General features: G+C 40.8%; 2 protein-coding genes across 11 annotated transcripts in view; both read right to left on the bottom strand.

Annotated features, from left to right (window-relative positions):
- The window catches only part of adgrg6 (adhesion G protein-coupled receptor G6), a 145,653-nt gene extending 144,741 nt beyond the window's left edge, over positions 1-912 (bottom strand). For 3 of the 9 annotated variants that reach the window (XM_078173705.1, XM_078173704.1, XM_078173711.1), the window contains exon 1: positions 577-910. In XM_078173705.1, the coding sequence (XP_078029831.1) occupies positions 577-578 (2 nt within the window). In that variant the 5' untranslated portion in view covers positions 579-910. Of the gene's footprint in view, positions 1-576 lie in introns of all 9 variants that reach the window. The other 6 variants (XM_078173708.1, XM_078173706.1, XM_078173710.1 and 3 more) reach the window with 4 other exon arrangements.
- Positions 913-8,663: 7,751 nt separating this feature from the next.
- The window catches only part of vta1 (vesicle (multivesicular body) trafficking 1), a 102,729-nt gene continuing 89,023 nt past the window's right edge, over positions 8,664-22,369 (bottom strand). For both annotated transcript variants that reach the window (XM_033648922.2, XM_033648921.2), the window contains exon 8: positions 8,664-11,300. In XM_033648922.2, coding sequence (XP_033504813.1) covers positions 11,155-11,300 — 146 coding nt within the window. In that variant the 3' untranslated portion in view covers positions 8,664-11,154. The remainder of the gene's footprint in view (positions 11,301-22,369) is intronic.

Here is a 22,369-nt window from a genome sequence, read left to right as displayed (position 1 = left end):
CTGCTTCTCTTTCCTCTCTCCCTCCAATTAAACTACAAGTTCACCTCAAGCACAAAGTCACAACTTTTACTCTGCAATTAACGCGTCCTGGGAGCACTGGGAGAGCTGGGAGCACTGGGAGAAAACGAGGGGAGAAAACGAGGGGAGAAAACGCGGCTTCAGCAGAAAAGTTTCAAAAAACAAACTTTTTTTTTTAAATTTAAGTGTAAAAGCTCAGAGTTAAATTCAGAGTTTTAATGAATTAATTTGTGCGTTAAATGTCTGAAACAGATCGTCGAGCTGCTGCGCGTTACTTTGGATCAACTTGGAAACAAACACTGAAGATGTGCGCAGTGTTTGAGGAGCAGCAGCAGGAGGAGGAGGAACATCCCACAGGATTCTCAGAGAAAGAAAACTGCAGACACTAAACGCTTTTATCATCTTGTTGCATTTTAATTTTATTAAATTAAGAATAAAATCTGCTGCTGGAGCAAAGACGCACCAAACATCCTCATGAAGATGTTCACTTGGTTCTGATGGAGACACCACCATCACCACCGTGACAAAGAAATATAAAGGATAAATATTAGGACTCACATGTGTTCACTGGAGCGGCCGCTGGTCCTCCTGCAGAATCATTCTCCCTCCTCAGTCCGAGGGAAGTTTTTTGGGGAGTTTGAAGTTTTTTTTCTCGCGCAGAAACTTTTGAGACTCCAAATGAGAACAATCCAAAATGCGCCCGGCCGACGCGTAAAAGTCTCCAAAGTTTGGAGACGGACAGAGACAGAGAGGCAGAGCGCGGCTCTCCGGTCCGGTGGGTTCGCTTCACTGATCCGGACTCCCCGGCGGCGGCGGCGGTGTGAAGATGCTTCACTCAGAGAGAAGCTGCGGAGAGTTTGAGGCTCGGAGGCGAAGCGGAGTCAAGCTGGAACAGATGAAACAATGCACTTCCGGTCAAGTTGTAAAAACAATGAAGGGCCGGAATTTCAAAATAAAAGCAGTGAGACAAACGTCTTTAACCTCAGGTCAGAACTTTTTTTTCCTATTAAATTAGGAAAACCTAAAGAAGTCTGGTCTCATTTAAACACAGTGGTGGAAAGTAACTAAGTACTTTCAGTCAAGTACAGTAGGGGAGAGCGGGGTCAGTTGTTGCACTTGTTTACTTTGATTTGAACCTCTCAAAGCTGAGTCCTTAAAGGGATGGTTCATTTTTTTAAAGTGGGGTTGTACAAGGTGTTTATCTACAAACAGCTGATGTCAGTCAGCAGCCTCCAGTTTGGAGAAGCAGACTGGAGTGCGACACAAAAGCTCAGCACTGCAACAAAACGTATCTACATCCATATCACTTAAAGTACATTTAGCAGATAATACTTCTGCACCTTCACTTCAGTTACATTTTCAGTTCAGGACTTTCACTTGCAGTGTAGTATTTTTAGACCATGGTGTTACTGCTTCTACTGAAGTTAAAGCTCTGAGTACTTCTGGTACTGCCAAACTCTGTGAGGAGAAACTGTTCAAACAGGCGGAGTGAGACTGTGTGTTCGGCTGCATCAGACAAACAGCTGACATATTAACCTCGCTCCTCTGACGTCGCTCAGCCAAACCAAACTGAGCCCGTCCTGATGAACGTGTTGTGATAAAGGTGGAGCACAAAGGAGAGACTGAAGTAAGCGGGAACAAAGCGCAGCGACTCATTTGCATTTAAACACAGATTTTCCTGCCTGATAAAAGGCTGACAGAGGAGGCTGCACAGATTTACATCATGGAGGGAAAACTCTGCATCAGTCACTGTGTCTTTAAACCAAATCAGTTACACACTGAATGTATACACACATTTTTCTTTTTAAATATGTTCATCAATTTTTATGGGCTCCAGAGCCACATGCGGCTCTTTGGCACCTCTCCAGTGGCTCCCTGTTTCTTTTTATTTTTTTTAACATTTTAACATTCATTTCTCACCTTTGTAAACCTTAAGAACTTCTTACGAACACCTTTTCCTCTAAATTTGACCAAATCTCAGCAGCGAGTCTTGAGTCTCCCTAACGAGGTGAGCCATGATTCCAAATCCAAAAAATACAGGGCGTGGATGGGTTTGTTTGCTTTTACCGCCAGCGCTGCAAAGTTTACGTACCCAATACTCACAAGGAGCTCACTGCAGAGTCGCCACCTTGTGGTGAAACATATTAATGAAGCTCATTTTGACCTAATAGTCTGCATTACCTTCACATGAGGGTCAAATATGTTCTGTGGCTCCAGACAGATTTTCTTTTTAACTGTTTTGGTCAAAAAGGCCCTTTTGTTAGTAGTTAGTTTGTCAACGCCTGTCTTTGATAAGTGGCTAAGATTTCATTAATTTCCTGTCCTGTCACATCACAAAACTTCTGCGTGAGACCACAGACAGCAGGTAAAACTAGGCGTCTCTATTTTGCACTCGAGGGAAGAAGTCAGCTTTAAACATGGCGTTGGGAAGGAGACACACGAGCTCTGTGAAATATCTTAACCTCTCTAACTCCGCCAGGACGCCGACGTCCTCGCTCCCCCCCTCCTCTGTTAAATGGTATCTCCCAGGCGCACTACGTCATCAAACCATGTGATGTTTGGTATTGCCTGATTCAGGAAGCTCTCGACTTTTCAGAAATAACATCGTTTTTCTTTTATTAATTATGTATTTTGCACCAGAGCAGCCTAAACACACAAAGTCCAAAATCGCGATGAGTGGTGACAAGTCATGTCATGCCATTTTTCGACGGGAAAAGTTAAAGGATTGCTCGTGATCTTATATGGAGCTGTTAGCGAGGACTTAGCTTTTTTATAAAAGGTAAGAGTCTCACTCCTACCACTATTTTTGGCTGAGATATACTGTCTAGAAAGTGGGATCATAACTTTCACGTTTCATATGGCTTTATTTGGTGATATTTTATGGTGTTTCTGTGTCATAAACAACATCAGCTATCACAATCACACCTGATTTCAATAAGGTACAATGTTTGAAGCTGGCTGAGTGTTGTTTGATCACTGATAGTACTGTTTTGAAGCCGAGTGACCGACTTGTCATTTGGAGCTCCGCCTGGATCTTTTCATGGAAAAAACACTGTAGAATGGTCATACTTTGACCAGTCTTCTTCAAATTTGAAACAAATGTTCATTGATAGTGTGCCTACAGCCCCACAGTGTCATTTACCTGCTCAGATGAAGCCACAGACAGTTATTCATCCTGAAACATTTTTTTATTTTAGGCAAAATCTTCAATTTTTTACTGACTTCAGAGGGCCATTACTCTGTCTCTGTATCACCTAGAGTGTTTCTGACACTTTCACAAGAAACTTCAGAGAGTTTTCTTTCTGGCAAGACCTCATGCATGCATGTAGTCAGAGCAGTTCAGAAGCTACAGTCATTTTAATCTGGGTATGTCATTTTAGGCGTTTTTGCTACAAAATGGGGGTGGAGTACTTAACTTGAATAATTTTATTCTTTTACAAACACCATCTCAGATATCATCTGTGATATTGAGCTTCTTTTCCCACGTTTCCCTTTAAGTGATGGGGGCCTGTAGCGCCACGCCCTTTGAGCTTATTATGAAACAAGCTTCCACCTGCAGTGAGAAAAGCTGCGTCCGTGCATGCAAGTTCCTCCTTTAAAGTGAGCCACACTGTGTCACTGACATGTTCCTTCATCACCAGGAACACACACACTTCAGTTTATTTCACACACCGTCCTGCTGACACTGACACTCACTGGTGCAGCAAATGTGGATTAACCCGCCACTGAAAATAGTCCCCAAAAAGTCACATTTTCCCTGTTTGTTAAACACCAACTGATGAAACTATATCTTTGTAAAGATTCACATCTTCAGTTGGAACCAATGGGCTCAGAGCTGAGAGACACAGACAGGAAGTCAGACAATATCAGAGATGGACTAACACGAGAACATGTGAGTACAACAGAGGAGCTGACCACCACTCTGAAACACAACATTCTCACAGAGAGAACAGGATTATATAACATCAATAAAAAGAAAACTTTGTGTCCCTGGCAGAAACGCTCCCAAAATAAATTCAGTTTTATGACAGAGGAGCAGAGTCAAAGCACAGGAGGTGAAGAGAGGTCCTCAAGGTAAAATTAAATCAATATAATTTAAAAAACTTGACGAGATGATTTATTTCTTCCTTAAATGGAGGCAAACGGTGAAACCGGTCAAGGAGAGCTAGCAAAAAGACTTTTAATTTGAAGAGCAGATAATTGAAAAGACAGATGCAGGAGGAACGAGGAGGACAGACGGCTGTCCTACTGTGTCCTCCTGCAGCTTCAGATAAACAAGTTCAATCAAATAGAAAAAAATACAAAAAAAAAAAAAATAGAAAAAACAAATTGAATAAATAAATATTTTGGAGGGTTCAGAATCGACTGGATGAGTTTAGTTTCAAAGGAAGTTACTGACAATCTGAAAACGTCTGATTCAACAGGACGACTGTGTTCAGCAGGGATTTGAAGGTCAGTAGCTTAAAATAGTTTCAACATAAATAAAATGTTTCTTTAAAATTTGGAGATTATTTCAGGTCGTTGATTGAGCTCTACAATCAGTGTTGCTGGCTGTTACTGAGGTTGAATATTTTTGTCATTAACTCAAAGTGACATTTTTAACCCTGATTACAAGGAGAGACGCCCCTGAGAAGTGAAAAAGGCAAAGACGTCTTTTTTTAGTGACAGAAACTGATGTTCTGAAGAAACAACACAAAACCAAACATGCAGACCCGAAACAGTCCTGAGTGAGCAGTGAGCAGTGAGCAGGTGATCGTGTGACGTTCGCCAAACACTGAGTTTTTTCCATCAGGGTCCATTAAAGCTAAAAATACTCAACAAGCATTTATGGAATGAGAATCTTTGGATCAAAGATCCAAAAAACAGCAGAATGTTTTTTTATTTTTCCTCCAAATGTTTCAACGATGTCAAACTTCAGCTTGTCCTCAGATGGTCGAAACTACAGACGGGGAGATTAAAGGAACAGTGTGTCGGGGGATTCAGTAGCGTCTATCAGTGTGAACTGCAGATTGCAACCAGATGAAATAAAAAAACAACAACAGATCAGCTGATTTACACCAGTAAACACACTGAATAAAGACGTTTCATATTGAAAAAAAAATCAGTGTTTCTCTGACGCTGCTCCTTGCAGTTAGCTACATGCTGGACTCACAAGTCAGTCTTTAGACGCTTTGCTTAACTAAAGACTGATGACTTTCTCCCTGATTTTGTGTTTAGATGGCCGGATACAATTTCAGAGTTTAAAAAAACTCCCTATGTTGCAGAACCAATAGTAAATCCGCAGGGCGGTCCTTCGGTGGCTCACTGAACTCTTGTGCTTGTAAACATAGTCCCACTAGAAACACGTGTAGCGGTACAAAATGGCTCAGCTGTGGTCGCAGAAAATGCAAGTTCAGTGGATGTTTGTCGCGTTTGCGGCGACACATTCTCGCCAACTAAAAGAAACAAACATAATCTTTTACAAGGCCATGACTCATCCGTCCGGCCGGACTATAATGTTAGAGGGAATCGCCTTGTTGTTTACAAATACTTACGGGTAGAAAACCAGCAGAGCTTTTAGCTATATATATATATATATATATATATATATATATATATAGCCTATATATCACATTTTTCACATCACTGTATCACCGTTTGGACTAATCCGATGTTTGTAAAGTCTATAAACACAATGATTGAACAAACATTACTATTTCTGTGTGCACGTTTAACTGGGCTAACCGTTAGCTGTTAGCCCTGTTAGCCATTAGCGGTGTCTGTAATAGGTAATAACTCATTAAACGGTCGGAAAAAATATATTTTCCAGTATTTTCCAGCGGATATCTTAGTTACAACATGATTGAGCTAGCAAAGCAGTTTTGTGTTGCTATGTGTGGTATTTATTCAGTTTTGGGAAATCACGATGTCTAGAAAGCATCAGTGGCTGCAGCTGACAGGGACAGCTAACACTAGCAGCAAAGCTAACATCAGGACGTCATCTGTTAAAAGCCTCCCGTTGTCGGATACGACACGAAACTACTCCAATTAGCTCAATCATGTTGTAACTAAGACATCCGCTGGAAAAAATATTTTCTTCACGGATGAGCACACGTTTGATAAAACGGAGTTAAATCTCTCGGCATCCATTTTCAAGCTCTCTGTGTGTTTGTTTCCTTGCAGACGAGAAAAGGGGGAGCGCACATTTCCGAGAAGGCGTGTCCTTTTCAAAAATGCAAGAGGCGTTGCTTTGTTGCCGGCCGTTTTCGCCGGTGTGTTAAACACACACTTTAGAAAGGAGTGTCCCCAGACTATCAGAAGGTGGAGATCTCTGATTGTCTGGTGGCGAGACTAGCTACATGCTAACATCAGGAAAATGCTACATTACATACACTGCTACATATTGCTATCATCAACATTATACTACACATACTGCTACACACTAACATCAGGGAAACATTAAATACACTGCTACGTGTTGCTACATGCTAATGTTGGGGAGACGTGACATTACACACACTGCTACATGCAGCTACGTGCTAACATCAGGGATATGTTCCAATACATACACTGCTACTTGTAGCTACATGCTAACATCAGGAAAATGTTAGATTACATACACTGCTACGTGTAGCTACGTGCTAACGTCAGAGAAACATTACATTTCATACACCACTACATGTAGCCACATGCTAACATAAACCTGTCATCTTGTTGCTGATGTTGATTTCAGATCAGATTCCTGCTGAAACATGTCTGTTTGTGTTTAGAAGCTTTGCTGATGATTTCTCACGGTACAAAGTGTTGCCGTTCTCTGTTACAGTCCAGCTGCAGTGACGGTGAAGAGATGCAGAGATACAGACGACCTGTAAATACTGACCAATCAGAGCAGACGGAGCTTTCTCAGGAGGGCGGGTCTTAAAGGGACAGGCGCTAAAACGAAGCACCTCAAACAGAGGATGGATACAGGTGTTTTTTGATGTTGTAGTAGAGACTAAAAATACAAGTCTCCTTCCAGGCGAACCTTTTCACAGTGCAGTGACGGGTTGTGTAACAAGGTAAAGTTGTGGCTCGTGTGAAGTCGTGTTGATGAGTTTTAAGATGAGTTGAGACACTTTGAACTTTAGGTTTGTAACTTCCTGCTTCCTTCAGTGGCCTCAGAAAATATCACCATGAACTAAACTGGAAACACATGTCACTTTTCTCTGACCTCCATCAGACAGAACATCGACACACCCACACAGGATCAGTCACTGATCAACAACTCCCTGCTGTTATCAATAAGCACTGGATTAAAACTCATCTTTTTACAGATTGTTCAAATTTTAGTGTCTCATTCAGGCACGTCTGTGAATCTTAGAAAAAGAAAGAGTAAATTTTCTATCAACTTTTACACAAAAGCTTTTTTTGATACAAAAAACATAACTTTTCATTTTTATTAATCATGAACATATAGATCAGCTGTTATCGTTCCCCTGGCAGCACAGAAGATCTATACAATCAGCACAGTTTCAAGATTAGAGTCACCAATTCAGTATCTGACCAAATGTCTCCCCTTCTGTTCCTGAGGTATGACGTTAAAACATGATGATGTCACAGTCAAGCTGACCTTTGACCTTTTGGATACAAAATGTCATCACTTCATTATTTTATCCTGTTAGACATTTGTGTAAAGATTTGTCATACTAAGTATATGAATACTTGAGTTATGGCCAAAAACATGTTTTGTGAAGTTACAATGACATTTGACCACTAAATTCTAATCAGTCCATTCCAAGTGGATATTTTGCCAAATAAGAAGAAATTCCCTCAAGGTGTTCCTCAGATATTGCATTAGTGAAAATGCAACAGACGGAAGGTCACAGTGACCTTTGACCACCAAAATGTAATCAGCTCATCGTGGAGTCCAAGAATGAGACGAATGCAAGGTCACTGTGGCCTTGACCTTCGACCACCAAGTTCAGTTAATATGTGAGTCCAAGTGAATGTTTGCTCCAAATTTGAGGAAATTTCCTCAAGTTGTTCTTGAGGTATCATATTCACAAGAATTAAGCGGATGCAAGGCCACTGTGACCTTGACCTTTGACCACAAATTTCCAATCACTTCATCCTTGACCTTAAGTGGATTATTGTGCCAAATTGAAAGAAATTCCCTAAAGGTTTTCTTGAGATATCCGAATCCAATCAGCTATTTTGTGAGTCCAGGTGGACGTTTGTGCCACATTTAAAGAAAATTCCCTTAAGGCGTTCTTGAGATATTGCGCTCATGAAAATGAGACAGCCGCGAAGTCACAGTGACCTTTTACCACCAAAATCTAATCTGTTCATTGTTGAGTCCAAGTGAAAGTTTTTCCCACATTTAAAGAAATTCCTTCATGGTGTTCTTGAGATATCACACTGACGAAAATGAGACAGCTGCAAGGTCACAGTGACCTTGACCTTCGACCACCAAATTCTAATCAGTTCATCCTTGACTTAAAGTGGATGTTTGTGCCCAATCTGAAGAAATTCCCCCAGGTTTTCTTGAGATGTTGTGTTCACAATAATAGGACGGACAGACGGACAACCTGCAAACATAACACACCAGAGTTGAAGCATAAAAACATAGCAGTTAACGTCTCCTCGCTCACAGTTCAGTAACTTCAGCCTGAAAACAGAGTCGTGGATCATTTTCAAATATTTTATTCAAACTGAATCTCTGTGATTCTGACAGATGTTTGTGAAAACCTTTACAGTCCCACTAGAAGAAGTTCAGAGAAACTTAAATGTTAAATATCAGAAAAGAAAAAAGCAGACGGCTGCCGGCTCTCAGAAATAAAACCATCATATACACAGGAAGTGATGTGTCAACACATTAAAACAACGTCAGGGCAAAAACCTCCAAAAAACAAGAACTCAGAAGATTCCTGCATGAGTTCACTCCAACAGCTGTTTCACTGAGTTACCAAAGTCTTTATTGTCTGAGCTGGATGATGAGACACGATGAGACACAACGAGACATGGAGTCAAATTAAAGGACAGGAAGTGTCGACGGTCGGATACATTCTGATTCATTTTCACAGATAAGAACATTAAAAGGTTTTCTGTCTCAACTGAAAGAAACTGGCTCAAAGTTGACAGTCTGTTGGTTCGTGGATCAGATTCTGCAGAGTCACAGCGTGTAAATGACCTGCGAGCTGCTCTGTCCGTCAGTAAACCATCTGAACCTTCAGTGTTGAATCTTTGTCATCTAAAAGTTTCTGTCTTTAACGTCTGTTAGTGTCCTCGTCAGTCATGGATCATGTCAGCTGATCAGTCATTCGTCCTTTTACAGGAACATTTTCTGCTTTCTGGCTTCCTGCAGAGTCTGATGAGAAGATGGATGTCAAACTCATATCAGCACAATTACAATTAGCCTAGCTTAGCATTAAGACTGGAAGAGGGGGAAAACAGTTAGCCTGGTTCTGTCTATATCGAAAATTCAACACCTCCTGTATGAGACCTCCAAAGATCACTGACTCATATTGTATCTCATCTTTTCAATCTGAGCAAACACAAAGAACTGTAAAAGTGGCTAACAGTTTCCCTTCTGCTTCCAGTCTTTACGCTAAGCTAAGATAAGCTAAGCTAAGCTAATTCACCTGTAGAGCTTTGATTTTCTGCCCGTGCCCAACCGGGGCTCTGACTGACTCAAACCACCAGGTTGATTGACGTCGGGTTCTTGCCAATTTTTTGGGACACGGTGCTGAACCTGTCTCGCACAAGACACAGAGCCAATGACAGACTCTTGGAATAAGGGAAGAAGAAGTTGTGCGAGGAAACATGTCAGCACTGAGCTTGTAAAAACATGTTTTGATTTTTTTTTTTCCTTTAGGTGGAAATTTCTGTTTTTAATCAGGCTCAGGCCCCAAAGTGTCGTTGTGGTTCGGGCTCGGGTCGGGCTTGGACAGAAACTGTGCGGGGTTATGTCAGACCTGATTTGTTTGGGCCTAATCAAAGCCCGACACACCTGACTCCAGCTCCACCAATTATCATCAGTGGGTTTCATTGTGATGTTTTGCTTTAATCCTGTCTAACTGACTTTATCTGTAACCCACTCCGAACTCTGAACGGTGTACGATTAACTAACTGAGCACAGAAGCTCCACAAAAAGCCAGTCAGTGACCCTTGAGTTGATTTTTTTGTTGATATTTGATTGTTCGGAAAGAAGCCTAAACTCAGAGTCACAGGGATGATTTTAATGTGCTGTTTGTGACCATATGTGTGAATCTGTTAGAACCCAGTAGAGTCGTGCAGGAATGAGTCCTAAAAGCTGCAAATGAGTCATTTTACCGCTCCAGTTCCCTCGTCGTGAAGTCAGTGGGTTTTGGGGTTAGATGTCTGAATTAAGTTCTGTGGTTAACACAGGCTGAGGAGACTTTCATGGCTTCTGCCACAAAATATGTCAGTAAAAACCTCTCTGTGAATATCGAAGCTTTAGCATGTCCTAAGAAAGACGGTTGTTAACAAGTGGCTAAATGAGACTACAGAATGTCATCACACCGAACACGACTTTACAGCCTCGCTGTGTTGGTGACGTTAAGTCATGTGACTGTGGTGTGGTTTGTTTGTAGCCTAGCATTAGCTTTGTACTTCTGAATTTAAGCTTCAACGATCATAAAAGTGGTTCATTAGTGAAGATTATTTCGCTGAACAAAACGTGCATCATAAACGTTTGTTTGTCACAGAGTTTATTTTCTGCTATAATTCAAAATTCAATGGAATGATGTAACTGGCTTTTTGTTGAGGGAACCACTGGGATGGTAACTTCTGTTTGCCGACAGAGAAACATCATCATGCAGCTCTCTGTGGTCAATAATAATGAAGCTTTGATCTTTGGGCTCTAATTATTAATTATCAGTCAGTCCGTCCGTCAGTCCGTCAGTGTGAGACACAGGCAGCCATTGTCGCAGACTGATTTCCATCATGTCCTCCTCTGACGCCGAGCTCAACAGCTCTGTTCACAGGCCGGCCTCAGAGTGTGTGTGTGTGAGTGTGAGTGTGTGTGTTCATGCCTGCGTCGTCCGCTCGCTGTGGGACAGATCAGTGACAGATAGAGCGGCGGCGCTGCTGGGGAGAAGAGAGGGGGATGGAAGGAAGGAAGGAGGGATGGAGGGATCAGATGGGAGGACAAAGGCTTCATTCTTTGCCGGTGGTGAGGAGCTTCAGGGCTTTCTGGAGGTTCTGGATGGCCGTGGTGACGTCCTCGTACTGCAGGGCGCTGCCGGCGTATTTGCAGTATTTCTGGGCCTTGGTGAAGTCCTCCGGGGAGAGGTGAACACCGCCTGGATGGAGGGGTGGAAGGAGGGCGGGGTGACGGGAGGAGAGACGAGAGAGAGGGAAGAAGATAAGGAGGGGGAGGGGAGCAGAGAGGAGGAAGTCAGTGAGATCACAGTCTGATATCAGTTAACAACAGCTACGAGCCAATTAGAGGAACAGTGAGGAGAAATCACTTCTGATTACTGAGGCAGTGAGGCGACGCACAGCTGCACACAGACGAGGACGATGCTGGTTTCACAGCAGAGATAAATCAGGAAACTGTCGTCAAACAGAAACATTGCAGTCAATCTCAGAGTTTGAGCAGAAACTTTGGAAAACAAACACATCATTAAAGTGCTTCTGTAAATTGTCTTATTTGAATTATTAATATGAGTCTATGATGTAGGAAACAAGATCCAAGAAAATCTCAGAGTTACAACTAATTACTTTAATTTTAGAGTCATCTTTCCATCATTTGTTCAATAAATCAAATGTTTAGGAAACTGACAGAGAAAAAATTAAAATTTTCATTAAAAGTTTTTGGAGCTCAAAGTGACGTCTTCGTGTCTTGTTTTTGTCCAACAGCCAAAAATACTTTGTTTAAATGACATAAATCAGAACAATGTCAAAGAGGACACCTAGGATCAGTGACACTGATTCAATATCTGACCAAATTTGTTTGAGATGTTTCAGACAAACTGCATGAACAAAATGTTTTGCAAATTCAAAATACAATGACCACCTCAGTCAAAGTTGCGGTTGTAGTTTCCATCCATATCTGTGAAAACATTGATGCTTCACACACGTTTGTGTCAAATTTCAAGAAATTCTCTTAAGGTTTTCTTGAGATATCGTGTTCGCGAGACTGGGACAAATGCAAGGTCACATAGACTTGACTCTGACCACCAAAATCCAGTCATTTCATTAGTAAAGTCAAGACTCAAGTCCAAGCAAACGTTTGTGCCAAATCTGAAGAAATTTCCTAATGGTGTTTTTGAGATATCGCTTTCACGAGAATGAGACAGACAAGGTCACAGTGACCTTTGACTCTTATCCACCACAAACAAATCACTTAATTCTTGAGTCCAAGTGGACATTTGTGCCAAAGTTGAAGAAATTCCCTTGAGACTGTCTTCTTCTTTTAAGGAACATAGGGATGCACTGATTAATCGGCTGATCGTTACCAGCACATCGTTATCGGCTGATATTCTCCTTGTTAACTGCCACTGGCCTATCAGCAAATAAGATGACATCACTGTTGGCGGTGGTCGATGTTTTTCTTTTGTGCCTCAGGCTAACAAGCAGAGCTTCAGACTAATGTCATCCCATCAACCAAAGGACAACAGAAAATGTGTTTGGGATGAACAGAGATCTTCGCCGGGATGCCTTCGGGACTAAAGGACGCAGTTAACTGGTTAACGTTAGCTGTTAGCAGTTAGCAGCTAGTTAACGTCAGCTGTCAGCAGCTGATGGAACTAACAGCTCAGGCACACTGGGTTACATAATGATGAGTTCAAGCTCGTTCAGTAAAAATGAGTATTGGCTGAAGGTAAATTATAACGTTCTCATGATGTGTTCACTGTAATCTTGTAAAATGTAGTTTTATGGTGAGAAACTTGGATAAATTCAGCTGTTTGAAGGAGAAATGTGTCGATGTTTTCACAGAAATATAAAACAGATATTAGAGAGGAAATTATGATTTATTAGATACAGTAAAAAGACTTTTGAAGCCGTTGTTTAAGAAAAGTTTTCATGTGAAAGAAGCATTTATTAAAGGTTGTTTCATTAATGATGTGATGTAATGTGTGCCCATTCAGAGGTGGTGTGATGAACGGCTGAATCTCGTTAAAAACATTTATGTTATTTTTCTATAATGATGATTTCTTTGTTTCCCTGGAACAAAATGGGGATAAATAAAAACAAAAACTAAATAAACAACAAAACATCAGTATCAGCCCAGAATTTCACAGTCGATACATCCCTGTAATAATTCCTTCATCCATCAAGCGCCACATACGTATTAATGAGAGAAGCTGTGAAAGTTTTAACTGGAGAAGATCAAACAAAGATCAAACTCAAAGAACAGCAAGATGTAGTTGGAGGAAATCGTCCCATTAAAGCACTTAAAGCGATGTGCGTCATGGAAAATCGTCTCCTCCAGCCCATAATCACCTGTCAGCACTGAAGGGATTGTGGGTAATTGATGATGGAGACGTACCTGCTGCAGAGCTCGGAGGTCAGTGTCATGCGAAGTGTTTAAAGAAAGACTCGACTGTAATCTGCTCGACGACGAGCGCTGTCAGTCAGGAGACAGTAAGTGTGTGTGTGTGTGTGTGTGTGTGTGTGTGTGTGTGTGAGAGTGTGTATAAGTGCACACAGTGAAGCTTCTCTTTGATCAGCTCTCATTACTGCAGTATTTAATAAAGAGAGACATGCAGTGTCCTCCAACCCTCGGAGACAGACCGCTCCCTGTGAGCTCATCTCTCTGTAAAGATACAATCCACAAACTTTCACTTCACATCTCAGGACGAAACATTTTTCTAAACCAACTTATCCAAACACGAATGATTTAATAATGTTCAGCTCTTCCTCCTCTCATTTAGACATTTAGACATTCAACAAGTGAGCAATAAGACACATTAGTTTCTTTTATCTCAGTTATTTTCAACTAATAAAACTCAAATACACAAATATAAAAACATGATAACTATACAATAAAAAAGTCATGACTTTTGAAGTAGTAACAAATCAAAGCTGACTGAAAAGGTGTAGCTCATATCATCTGCCCTTTTTACATTGTTTTTTTGGTTGCCTTTGCATTTCAACACTGAAAATGAAAGAAACTAACAAACTGTATATTAAATATACCTAAAAGTCCCAAACAGATGTTCATATGCACACAGCTGCGTTCATATCTCAGTTTTAAATGTAGTGATTTTCAAAACTATTCCACAAATCAAGACGATAGATAAACTTTATTGTCTGTGCCAACAGTGACAGAAATGTTCCTTTGACGAGGCTCAACACACACGATTCACATTTAAAACACATTTAAAACAAAACAAATGGACTGTTAAAACAGCAGCTGAAAGAAGCAGCTTAAAGTGCAGTGTGTATTATAGATCATTCAGGATGGTTACGCAGAGGGAATGAAGGATTTCTTGTAGATGTTTTTGAGGGCCAGTGGGACTTTGTAGCGTCCGCCTGATGGCAGTAACTGGATGAGCTAAAGGGGGTGAGAGGGGATTTCTCAAAAAAGAAGCCTTTTAAGAATGTATGATTTTTTTTAACCTCTCTAACTCCGCCAGGACACCAACGTTCTCGCTCCTCTGTTAAATGGTATCTCCCAGACACACTACGTCATCAAACCATGTGATGTTTGGTATGATTCAGGAAGCTCTCTACCTTTCAAAAATAACATAATTTTTCTTTTATTTATTATGGATTTCGCCTGGATCTTTTCATGGAAAAAACACTGTAGAATGGTCATACTTTGCGCAGTCTTCTTCAAATTTGAAACAAATGTTCATTGATAGTGTGCCTACTGCCCCATAGTGTCATTTACCTGCTCAGATGAAGCCACAGACAGTTATTCATCCTGAAACACATTTTTTATTTTTTATTTTAGGCAAAATCTTCAATTTTTTACTGACTTCAGAGGCCCATTACTCTGTCTCTGTATCACCTAGAGTGTTTCTGACACTTTCACAAGAAACTTCAGAGAGTTTTCTTTCTGGCAAGACCTCATGCATGCATGTATTCAGAGCGGTGCAGAAGCTACACTCATTTTAATTTGGGTATGTCATTTTAGGCGTTTTTGCTACAAAATGGGGGTGGAGTACAAGATTAGAGTATATGATACAGAGAATCCTATAAGCATTCCTACGGATATCAGGAATCTCTGATGCAAAATTCACAGACAATAATCTTCTCAAAATTCATCACAATTGCTCATTTTACACAAATGTCCAGCAGCTAAACATCTAGCTTCACTGTACAGTTTATTAGTTGTTCTGCACTGTTAAGATGAAAACACACCGGATGCGTCACACTGCAACTTGTTAACAGACAATAACACAAGGTCATTACTACTTTCACCGAAAGATCTGCACTTTCTCCACCTCTGCATTAGTTTGAAGTCATGTTTGGACAGCCTCTAATTAAAGTTGATTTCTCACCTGAAGAGCCGATCGACTTGTCAGGCAGTATCTTTTTGGCCATTGTCTTTATAATGTTGGGATTGTGAATCGTTTAACTCTGAATATTTCTTCACCTCAACTATGAGTCTCTCCTCATCCATTCTTCATCACACATGAGACACAGTAACAGCTACAGAGTTCAGTTCATACATTCATGGTGAAGAGAGGAGTCAAGCTGCCATAGGAGCAGAGAAAGAGCTGCTACAGGAGCTGGTCTGTACAAGCAGAGAGCGAGTGGGGAAAAATACATTTAATTCAGAGGGCAGTGAGGCTGGAAACAGGACAGTGGTGTGAAGTGTTGCTGGGTGTCCAGGAGCACCAACATGCATCTAGCTGCCCCCACTGTGGGGTTGTACATTGAAAATAATAGGGGTGCATTTTTTGACGCACGCCGCTTGTTGCTGCTGTGTTTTGGTCTTTATTGTTATGGACTGAATGTGACATGGAATATTCATGAAATATGTCATTCAGTGAGGGGTCAGTTTACTCAGTGATAGAAACGGGTCTCTTCAGGAAAAAGTTTGGGAACAGCTGTGCTATATAATAACATACAAATGTGATTCACAGCAACGTACAACACCAACATTTATTCTGGCGATCAGGTCGCTGTACAAGTGCGTGTGATCGGAGAGCTGATAATGATTGACTTATGTGTGTGTGTCTGGGTAAGTGTGTCATAACATTGATTTTTCTTCTTGTACAGCTTTAGAAAAAACTTGACTCCCGCTGCCAAACACACACGCACTAAACCAACAACACAGGCCTGACACTGAAACTAATGTGTTCTGTCTCCTGTTTCACTTCCCAGTGTTTTAAATCATTTTGTTTTCTGATTAATTATTGATCAGCTCCGTGTAAGAAGGCTTTCCTCTCCCTCTGGCACGTCTCCAGAATTCTGTTGACAAATTAAACTTGAAAATGAATGTGTGTGTTTTTTTTCCTCTTTGTGTTTTTGCAGCTTATTACACTCGCAGGCCTCCACCCATCAAAGTCCCTGGAGGTCTGCAGCTGAGCCTGGAGGAACTACGACCTCGTACAGTGGGTGTAACACCTCAGCATAGACGACATACACCCTGCTCCACATACAGGGCTGCAGTGTGTCCTATAGGAACACAGATCACCTCCTCATAAAGGTCCTTAAAGATCATTCTTTTACTGGATCTGTGGACAGAGGTGTCCAGATACTTTTGGCCAGGTACTGTCTCCTTCCTTTCACCTTTCCGACCCTTCGCTTCTTGTATTTTTCCTCTTGAACTTCTCCTTTCCCTCGCCACCAACTGTTTTTACCCTCTTCTCTCCATCTTTCTAACACATTTCTTTTTTCCTCTTTTTACCAATTCATCCTCCCTGATTTCCATCAAACATCTCCTCTTCCTCACTCCGTCCTCTCTTTTAAGTTTAATGCTATTCATGTGGCGGGTGCTTTATTATTATGGTCTGTTAATGTGCCTTTCTTTTTTCTAACCAGTACAAAGGGGAACAGAAGTCTTGCATTGCTGAAATAATCAAAATGCCGCCGCTGCTGCTGGCTGGAGTCTCAATGAATAAAAGTGTTTCAATTTGAAAAGGAATTGAAAAGCAGGTGAATGATGGCGGATGTTTTGTCATTTTTTTAAACTGATGAAAAATGAAATGCAATTTATTATCAATGTCATCTGAATAATATAATTTATGTATCATCTCTGCCGCCTTTCTGAGCACATTTTTCTCTCTTTCTCCGGCCTCGTTGTCTCTCCAGTCGAAATGCTGAAACTCATTTATCTTTCTTTTCTGGCCCTTTGTTTTTTTCCTACTCTTACCCTTTATTCCTTTCCTCCTCCTATATCCTACCTCCTTTCTTCCCTCCTCTTGCGTCTCCTTCCCTCCCCAGAGGACAGTCTCTAACTGGAACCATCCGTCCACACTGTTCTCTGCTAACACTCCATGAGACACAGTCTCCATATCAAACACATGAACTCACACAGCTGCAGATCTCTGAAATGACTGACGGCACAAAGTCAAAACACATTACTGAAGAATAATATTAAACAGCTCCACCACAGACAACAGCAGCTTTACAGCAGATTTTAGAGGCACTGAGTCTGAATAAAGTTTGGAGAATGATTTCTACCCCCAACATTTAACCCTTAATGTTCCATCTTTGGACTCATTTGAAAGGTAACCACAGAGGATTATTCCCCAACAGTCAGAATCAGTCAAGAGTGAGCTCTGGCACTGGGAATGAGTATTTCTGACAGACCCTTTTCAGAGGTCTTCCTCCATTGTCTGAAACAGGCCAACAGAACTTTCGAGGTAGTGCTAGCTAATGTCTGTGGAGAACTGTTGTGCCTCCAGCTAAGCCCCGCCCACCAAATAACACCATACTGTTTACTGACAGTGAAAAGGGTCTATATGTGGAATATTCTGCAGAAGGAATTAAAGGCCATGTTTACATGAAAATGATCCGCTGAAAACGAAATTGTTTCTCATTTTGTTTTGAAAAAAGTAGTTTGGTGTGACTTTGTAATGAAACAACACATGTCTGCGCACATGCACTTCCTTCTACAAAGCGGTGATGTATAAACAAACAAAATGGCAACCGCACGAACGTTTGTCTGGACTGACGACGAGGTGGAGCTGCTACAGTAAATCTACACACAGAAGCCTTGATAAATTCAACAGGGTGAGCAGCACAACAGAGCTCGGGAGTCCGCCATTGTTGGTGTGATGGTCGACTTTCTTGCGGATGAGTAGTGACTGTGAACATGTGCGAGAAGTCTCCGTCTACAGAGGAACTGCATATCGCAAGTTTACCTGACAATGGAGACAGTGCACTCTGGAACCCGTTTTCAAAACACTGCGTTTTCAGGCACCCAAAACGCCGCTGTTGTGTAAACGATCAGCCAAAACTCAACTAAAGTTTAACATTTTCGCTTGAATTTGTTGTCGTATAAACGGGACTTAAGTTGCTCTCAAGAGGTTTTTCTGGTTACATAAGATTAAATAAAAATAAAATTCAAAGAAAATAAACATTTTACATTTTTTATAAGGTTCTGTCCAAGTGCTTTTCAAAAAAAAGAGGCTAAAACAAACAACGGAATGTGTGATTATGACTTAAAAACTAAACAGACAGAAATGTCTATTCAGGAGCTTACTGTGTATAAAAACACCTCTAGAAATGGAAACTGATTGGCTGTAGGTGTTCCTAATAAACAGGTCAATTGGTGAAGAACCAGAATCTTCTTATTATTATAAATTTGTGAGACAAAATATTCTAAGTGTAGTACAGTGGCTTCTATAGTTAAAGGGTATAATTTATGAACGTGTAAACTCTTGTCTCTGAGCTTTTCAGCTTTATGTGATTTTACCCGTGGTTGACGGGAAGCTGTTGTGATTCCCTTGTCCACTGGTTAAACTGGGGAGTCACTGGTGTATTTGGAGGTAAACCCACCACATCAGGCAGACATTAAAAAATTGACGACCCCTCCTCGCAGCAGAGGAGATAAATCTAAAGATCCACACAGGCAATTCGTCTCTCGCTGAGTTAATGTCTCACACATGAAATAATAACGACACCAAATTATTCCTGTAATGTCATGTTAACGTGGTGGGACCCCATAAAGGACCTCTGCAGGTCCCTGGACCCCACTCTGAGACCCAGCGCAGACTGAAGGCATGGAGCAACACATAATGTCTCTCTTGGCTTCCTAATGCTCGTAAAACATGCTCCTCTGCTCTCTGAGACATTCTGGAGAAGAACAGGAAAAAATGATTGAATAATGTTGCACCATAAGCCCATAATCCCCTGGCTGATTTCTCTGCTCCTCCAAAAAGCAAATATGCTGACTGCATACTCCCAACGATGGGGGAGGAGGAGGAGGGTAAATAGTGGAAAAATGAAGGGAGAAAGCCAGACACCACAGTGCTTTAGGGAGGAACCCATTAAAAAAGGTGCTAATGATAAAAAATGATCTGAGCAATCATTTTCTAAAAACACATCATTGTTAAAGAGAGAAAGAAAAAAGGAACATGGCTAACAATCAGTTTTTAGAAAGAGAAATGACTGAGCACCAAATAACCACAACAAACAGAATCCCATAACTACAGCAGCAACTAACCATCATTTTTATTTTCAATTAATCTTTCAGTTCTTTATATGATTACTTGGTTCATTGTTGAGTTGATAAAATATCAGAAAATACTGAAAAATTCTGATTACAATTCTCAATCTTCAAATTGCTTGTTATGTCCAAACAGCCTTCAAGAATCTAGAGATTCACTCCAAGATACAAAATGTTATTCCCATGGGCAGAGTCAATTTCATTGAGAAAAACGATGAGGAGCTAAAGATAAATCTTGATAATAAAAACTAAGACAACATCTGTTTCATTTTTGTTGATGAGGTGATGAAAATGTTTGTGGTTGACTATCGGACACTGAAAGCCGAGAACGGCCATGCTTGTAATTATCTTCAAATGCCACATGAGCGACAGGTTGATTATCTCCAGTAAATAGTCTGCACCAGGATGTTTGCGTTGGTGCAAGTTGTGAGCTGTAACTCAGCAGTAAATAATCAGCCGTGTGTGTCTGACTGTGGATGGTGGAGCTGCTGAATGGATTTGTGGAGTTTGTTAGTTGCAGCGGTGGCTGTTAGCAGCTAGCTCCGCTCGTTAGCTGCTGAACGGCAGCGGAGCAAGCAGCCACCGACCGCCGGACCTCACAGCTGTTTTTTAGTTTGAATCACCAACTCTGTGAGAGGACACCAGTTTAAACCTCCAGACTAACATGTTGCAGATGAAGAAAGAAGTTATGTTTCTGCTTCTTAACAGTCAGATGGATAAGTCAGAGTTTACAATGAACATGGGGACAAATCCTAGTTGTCTCACATTAGTTATTTGTTGAGAGCATAAATGAAGATCATTAAGTGTGTGCTCGTAAATCAGCCCTTAAAGCTGTCAAACACTGCTGGAGACATGACACACACATTATTTTATACAACCTGTCACCTTGATTCTGATTTATGAGACATGAATTAGTTGTTAAAAAAATGTTTTGAATTTCCGTCAACTATGAAGTATAAAATGACTAAAATGTGACTTAAACTAATAAACATTTTTTATCTAAAGACGAGATCTAAAATAGCTGTCATATTATATTATATATTATAACATATATAATAGATTTCTGAAGTGTTAAACATTTGGTCTATGACCCAAGTGAAACTCAAAATGATGCAGTGATCAGCCTCATGCGGTCTTTAATGCTGCAGTTACATGTAGAACAAAAGCTTTAAAAAAGAAGATAAAACATGCTGCACGTTTAACAAAGAGCTTGTTTGGAAAAACGTCATTTGAACTCTGTTTTTAGCCTCATTGTAGCCTGTAGCTCTGACTGTGCGCTTGCGTGAGACCGTGAGACATGGGCACCACCTTCGTGTGCGTTCATGTGGCTGATCTCGTGCACAAACATTTGAACAGAGTTGACGTTTTTCCAAACAACTTTTTATGTCGGGGCTTCAGGACACTTGGATCACTACAGACGAGCAGTATGGAGATATTTTGTGGTTTCAGTTATGTGTTTTTGGACGTTTGAATCTGGGGCGCCGTCAGCCTGCATTAGGTGGAGTTGTGCTGCTACCTCCTCTCCCCTTGGATCTCCGCAAGGGATGCGAGGACTCTAAAACTTCACCTGAGCCTCCCTCGGCATATGGATGAGTAGATAATGGCTAAATTTTCATTTTTGGGTGCACTATCCCTTTAAGTAGCAGTGAGGTTGTCGTGTGACGGTACATGAAAAGATGTGTAGGTTTCAGTTTGGCGATGAAGTAACACACATTTAATAACATGTATATAAACATATATGATCAAAATGTAATTAAATGTTCTTCCTTTTTCAGTACATATATTTTAAAAGTGGTTCATACAGTATAACTTCAAAGAGGCAGACAAAAAAAATACTTGGTGAGAGACAAGTTGGTTTCAGACTCTGTATACAAATGAAAACTTAAAAACATCTGTCAGTCCAACAATGTAATAAATGTTAAAAAAAACTTTATGCCCGAATTCATGTCTGGGGTCCACTGATCAAAGACAGTTGTTGTAATTCATGCGACCAGCCTCCTTTGATTAACGTATTAAAATCCTTTTTTTCTGATGCTCTGCAGTTTGTGGACGAGACGAGAAGAAAACCAAAGAGGAGCCCAGCTGAGAGAGAAGCGCTGACTGAGTAAATTTAAAAGTTTCATCATAATAGAAAATTAACAACAGACGTCCACATGCTTTCTGGGTAATCTGCGCCGTCTTTTCAGGCTGCCTGACATTCGCCCTCATTTATCTGCACAAACCGAGGCTCACTGTGTTTCTCAAACAGGCTTTTTCATTTGAATTGTAACAGCGATCGGACAAAAGTGTAATTACCCGAGTCACACAGTTTATCGAGTGTGTCTGGAATCACCCTGTGAAGAGAGGAAGTGCTTTTTCTCTCTCAGTGACTTGGCGGTTCAGTCTGAATGAAATCTTGAAAAAGAGGTTGAGTTATTCATTTCACCCATTTATCCAGTTGAGAGTTGTGCTGAGTGTGCACACAAGACAGAAAAATAAGGCTGGTTCAACACGGATCTCAGATCCTACTGGCTCCACAGCTGCAGCAGGATTTTACCGTGATGTCACAACGACAGGCTGATGGAGCAGCGTGTTTAGATTAAAACTTAGTTAAAAACTTTATAATTATAATAAATTAATAATTAAAGGTTCAAGCCTGTGTGACTGAAACTGCTGTATTTGTGTGAATTTATTATTCATTTATCTTCAAAAATATTCACACATTCCCCTGAGATCATACTCACATCAAATTTTCACTAACTATTGGAAATTGTTTGCAAATTCTGCTCAACAAATATGACGCCAATCAGCCAGATG

Source organism: Epinephelus lanceolatus, chromosome 13, assembly GCF_041903045.1.
Source record: "Epinephelus lanceolatus isolate andai-2023 chromosome 13, ASM4190304v1, whole genome shotgun sequence".
Taxonomy (NCBI): Eukaryota; Metazoa; Chordata; class Actinopteri; order Perciformes; family Serranidae; genus Epinephelus; species Epinephelus lanceolatus.
This window is presented reverse-complemented; position numbering and strand designations above follow the sequence as displayed.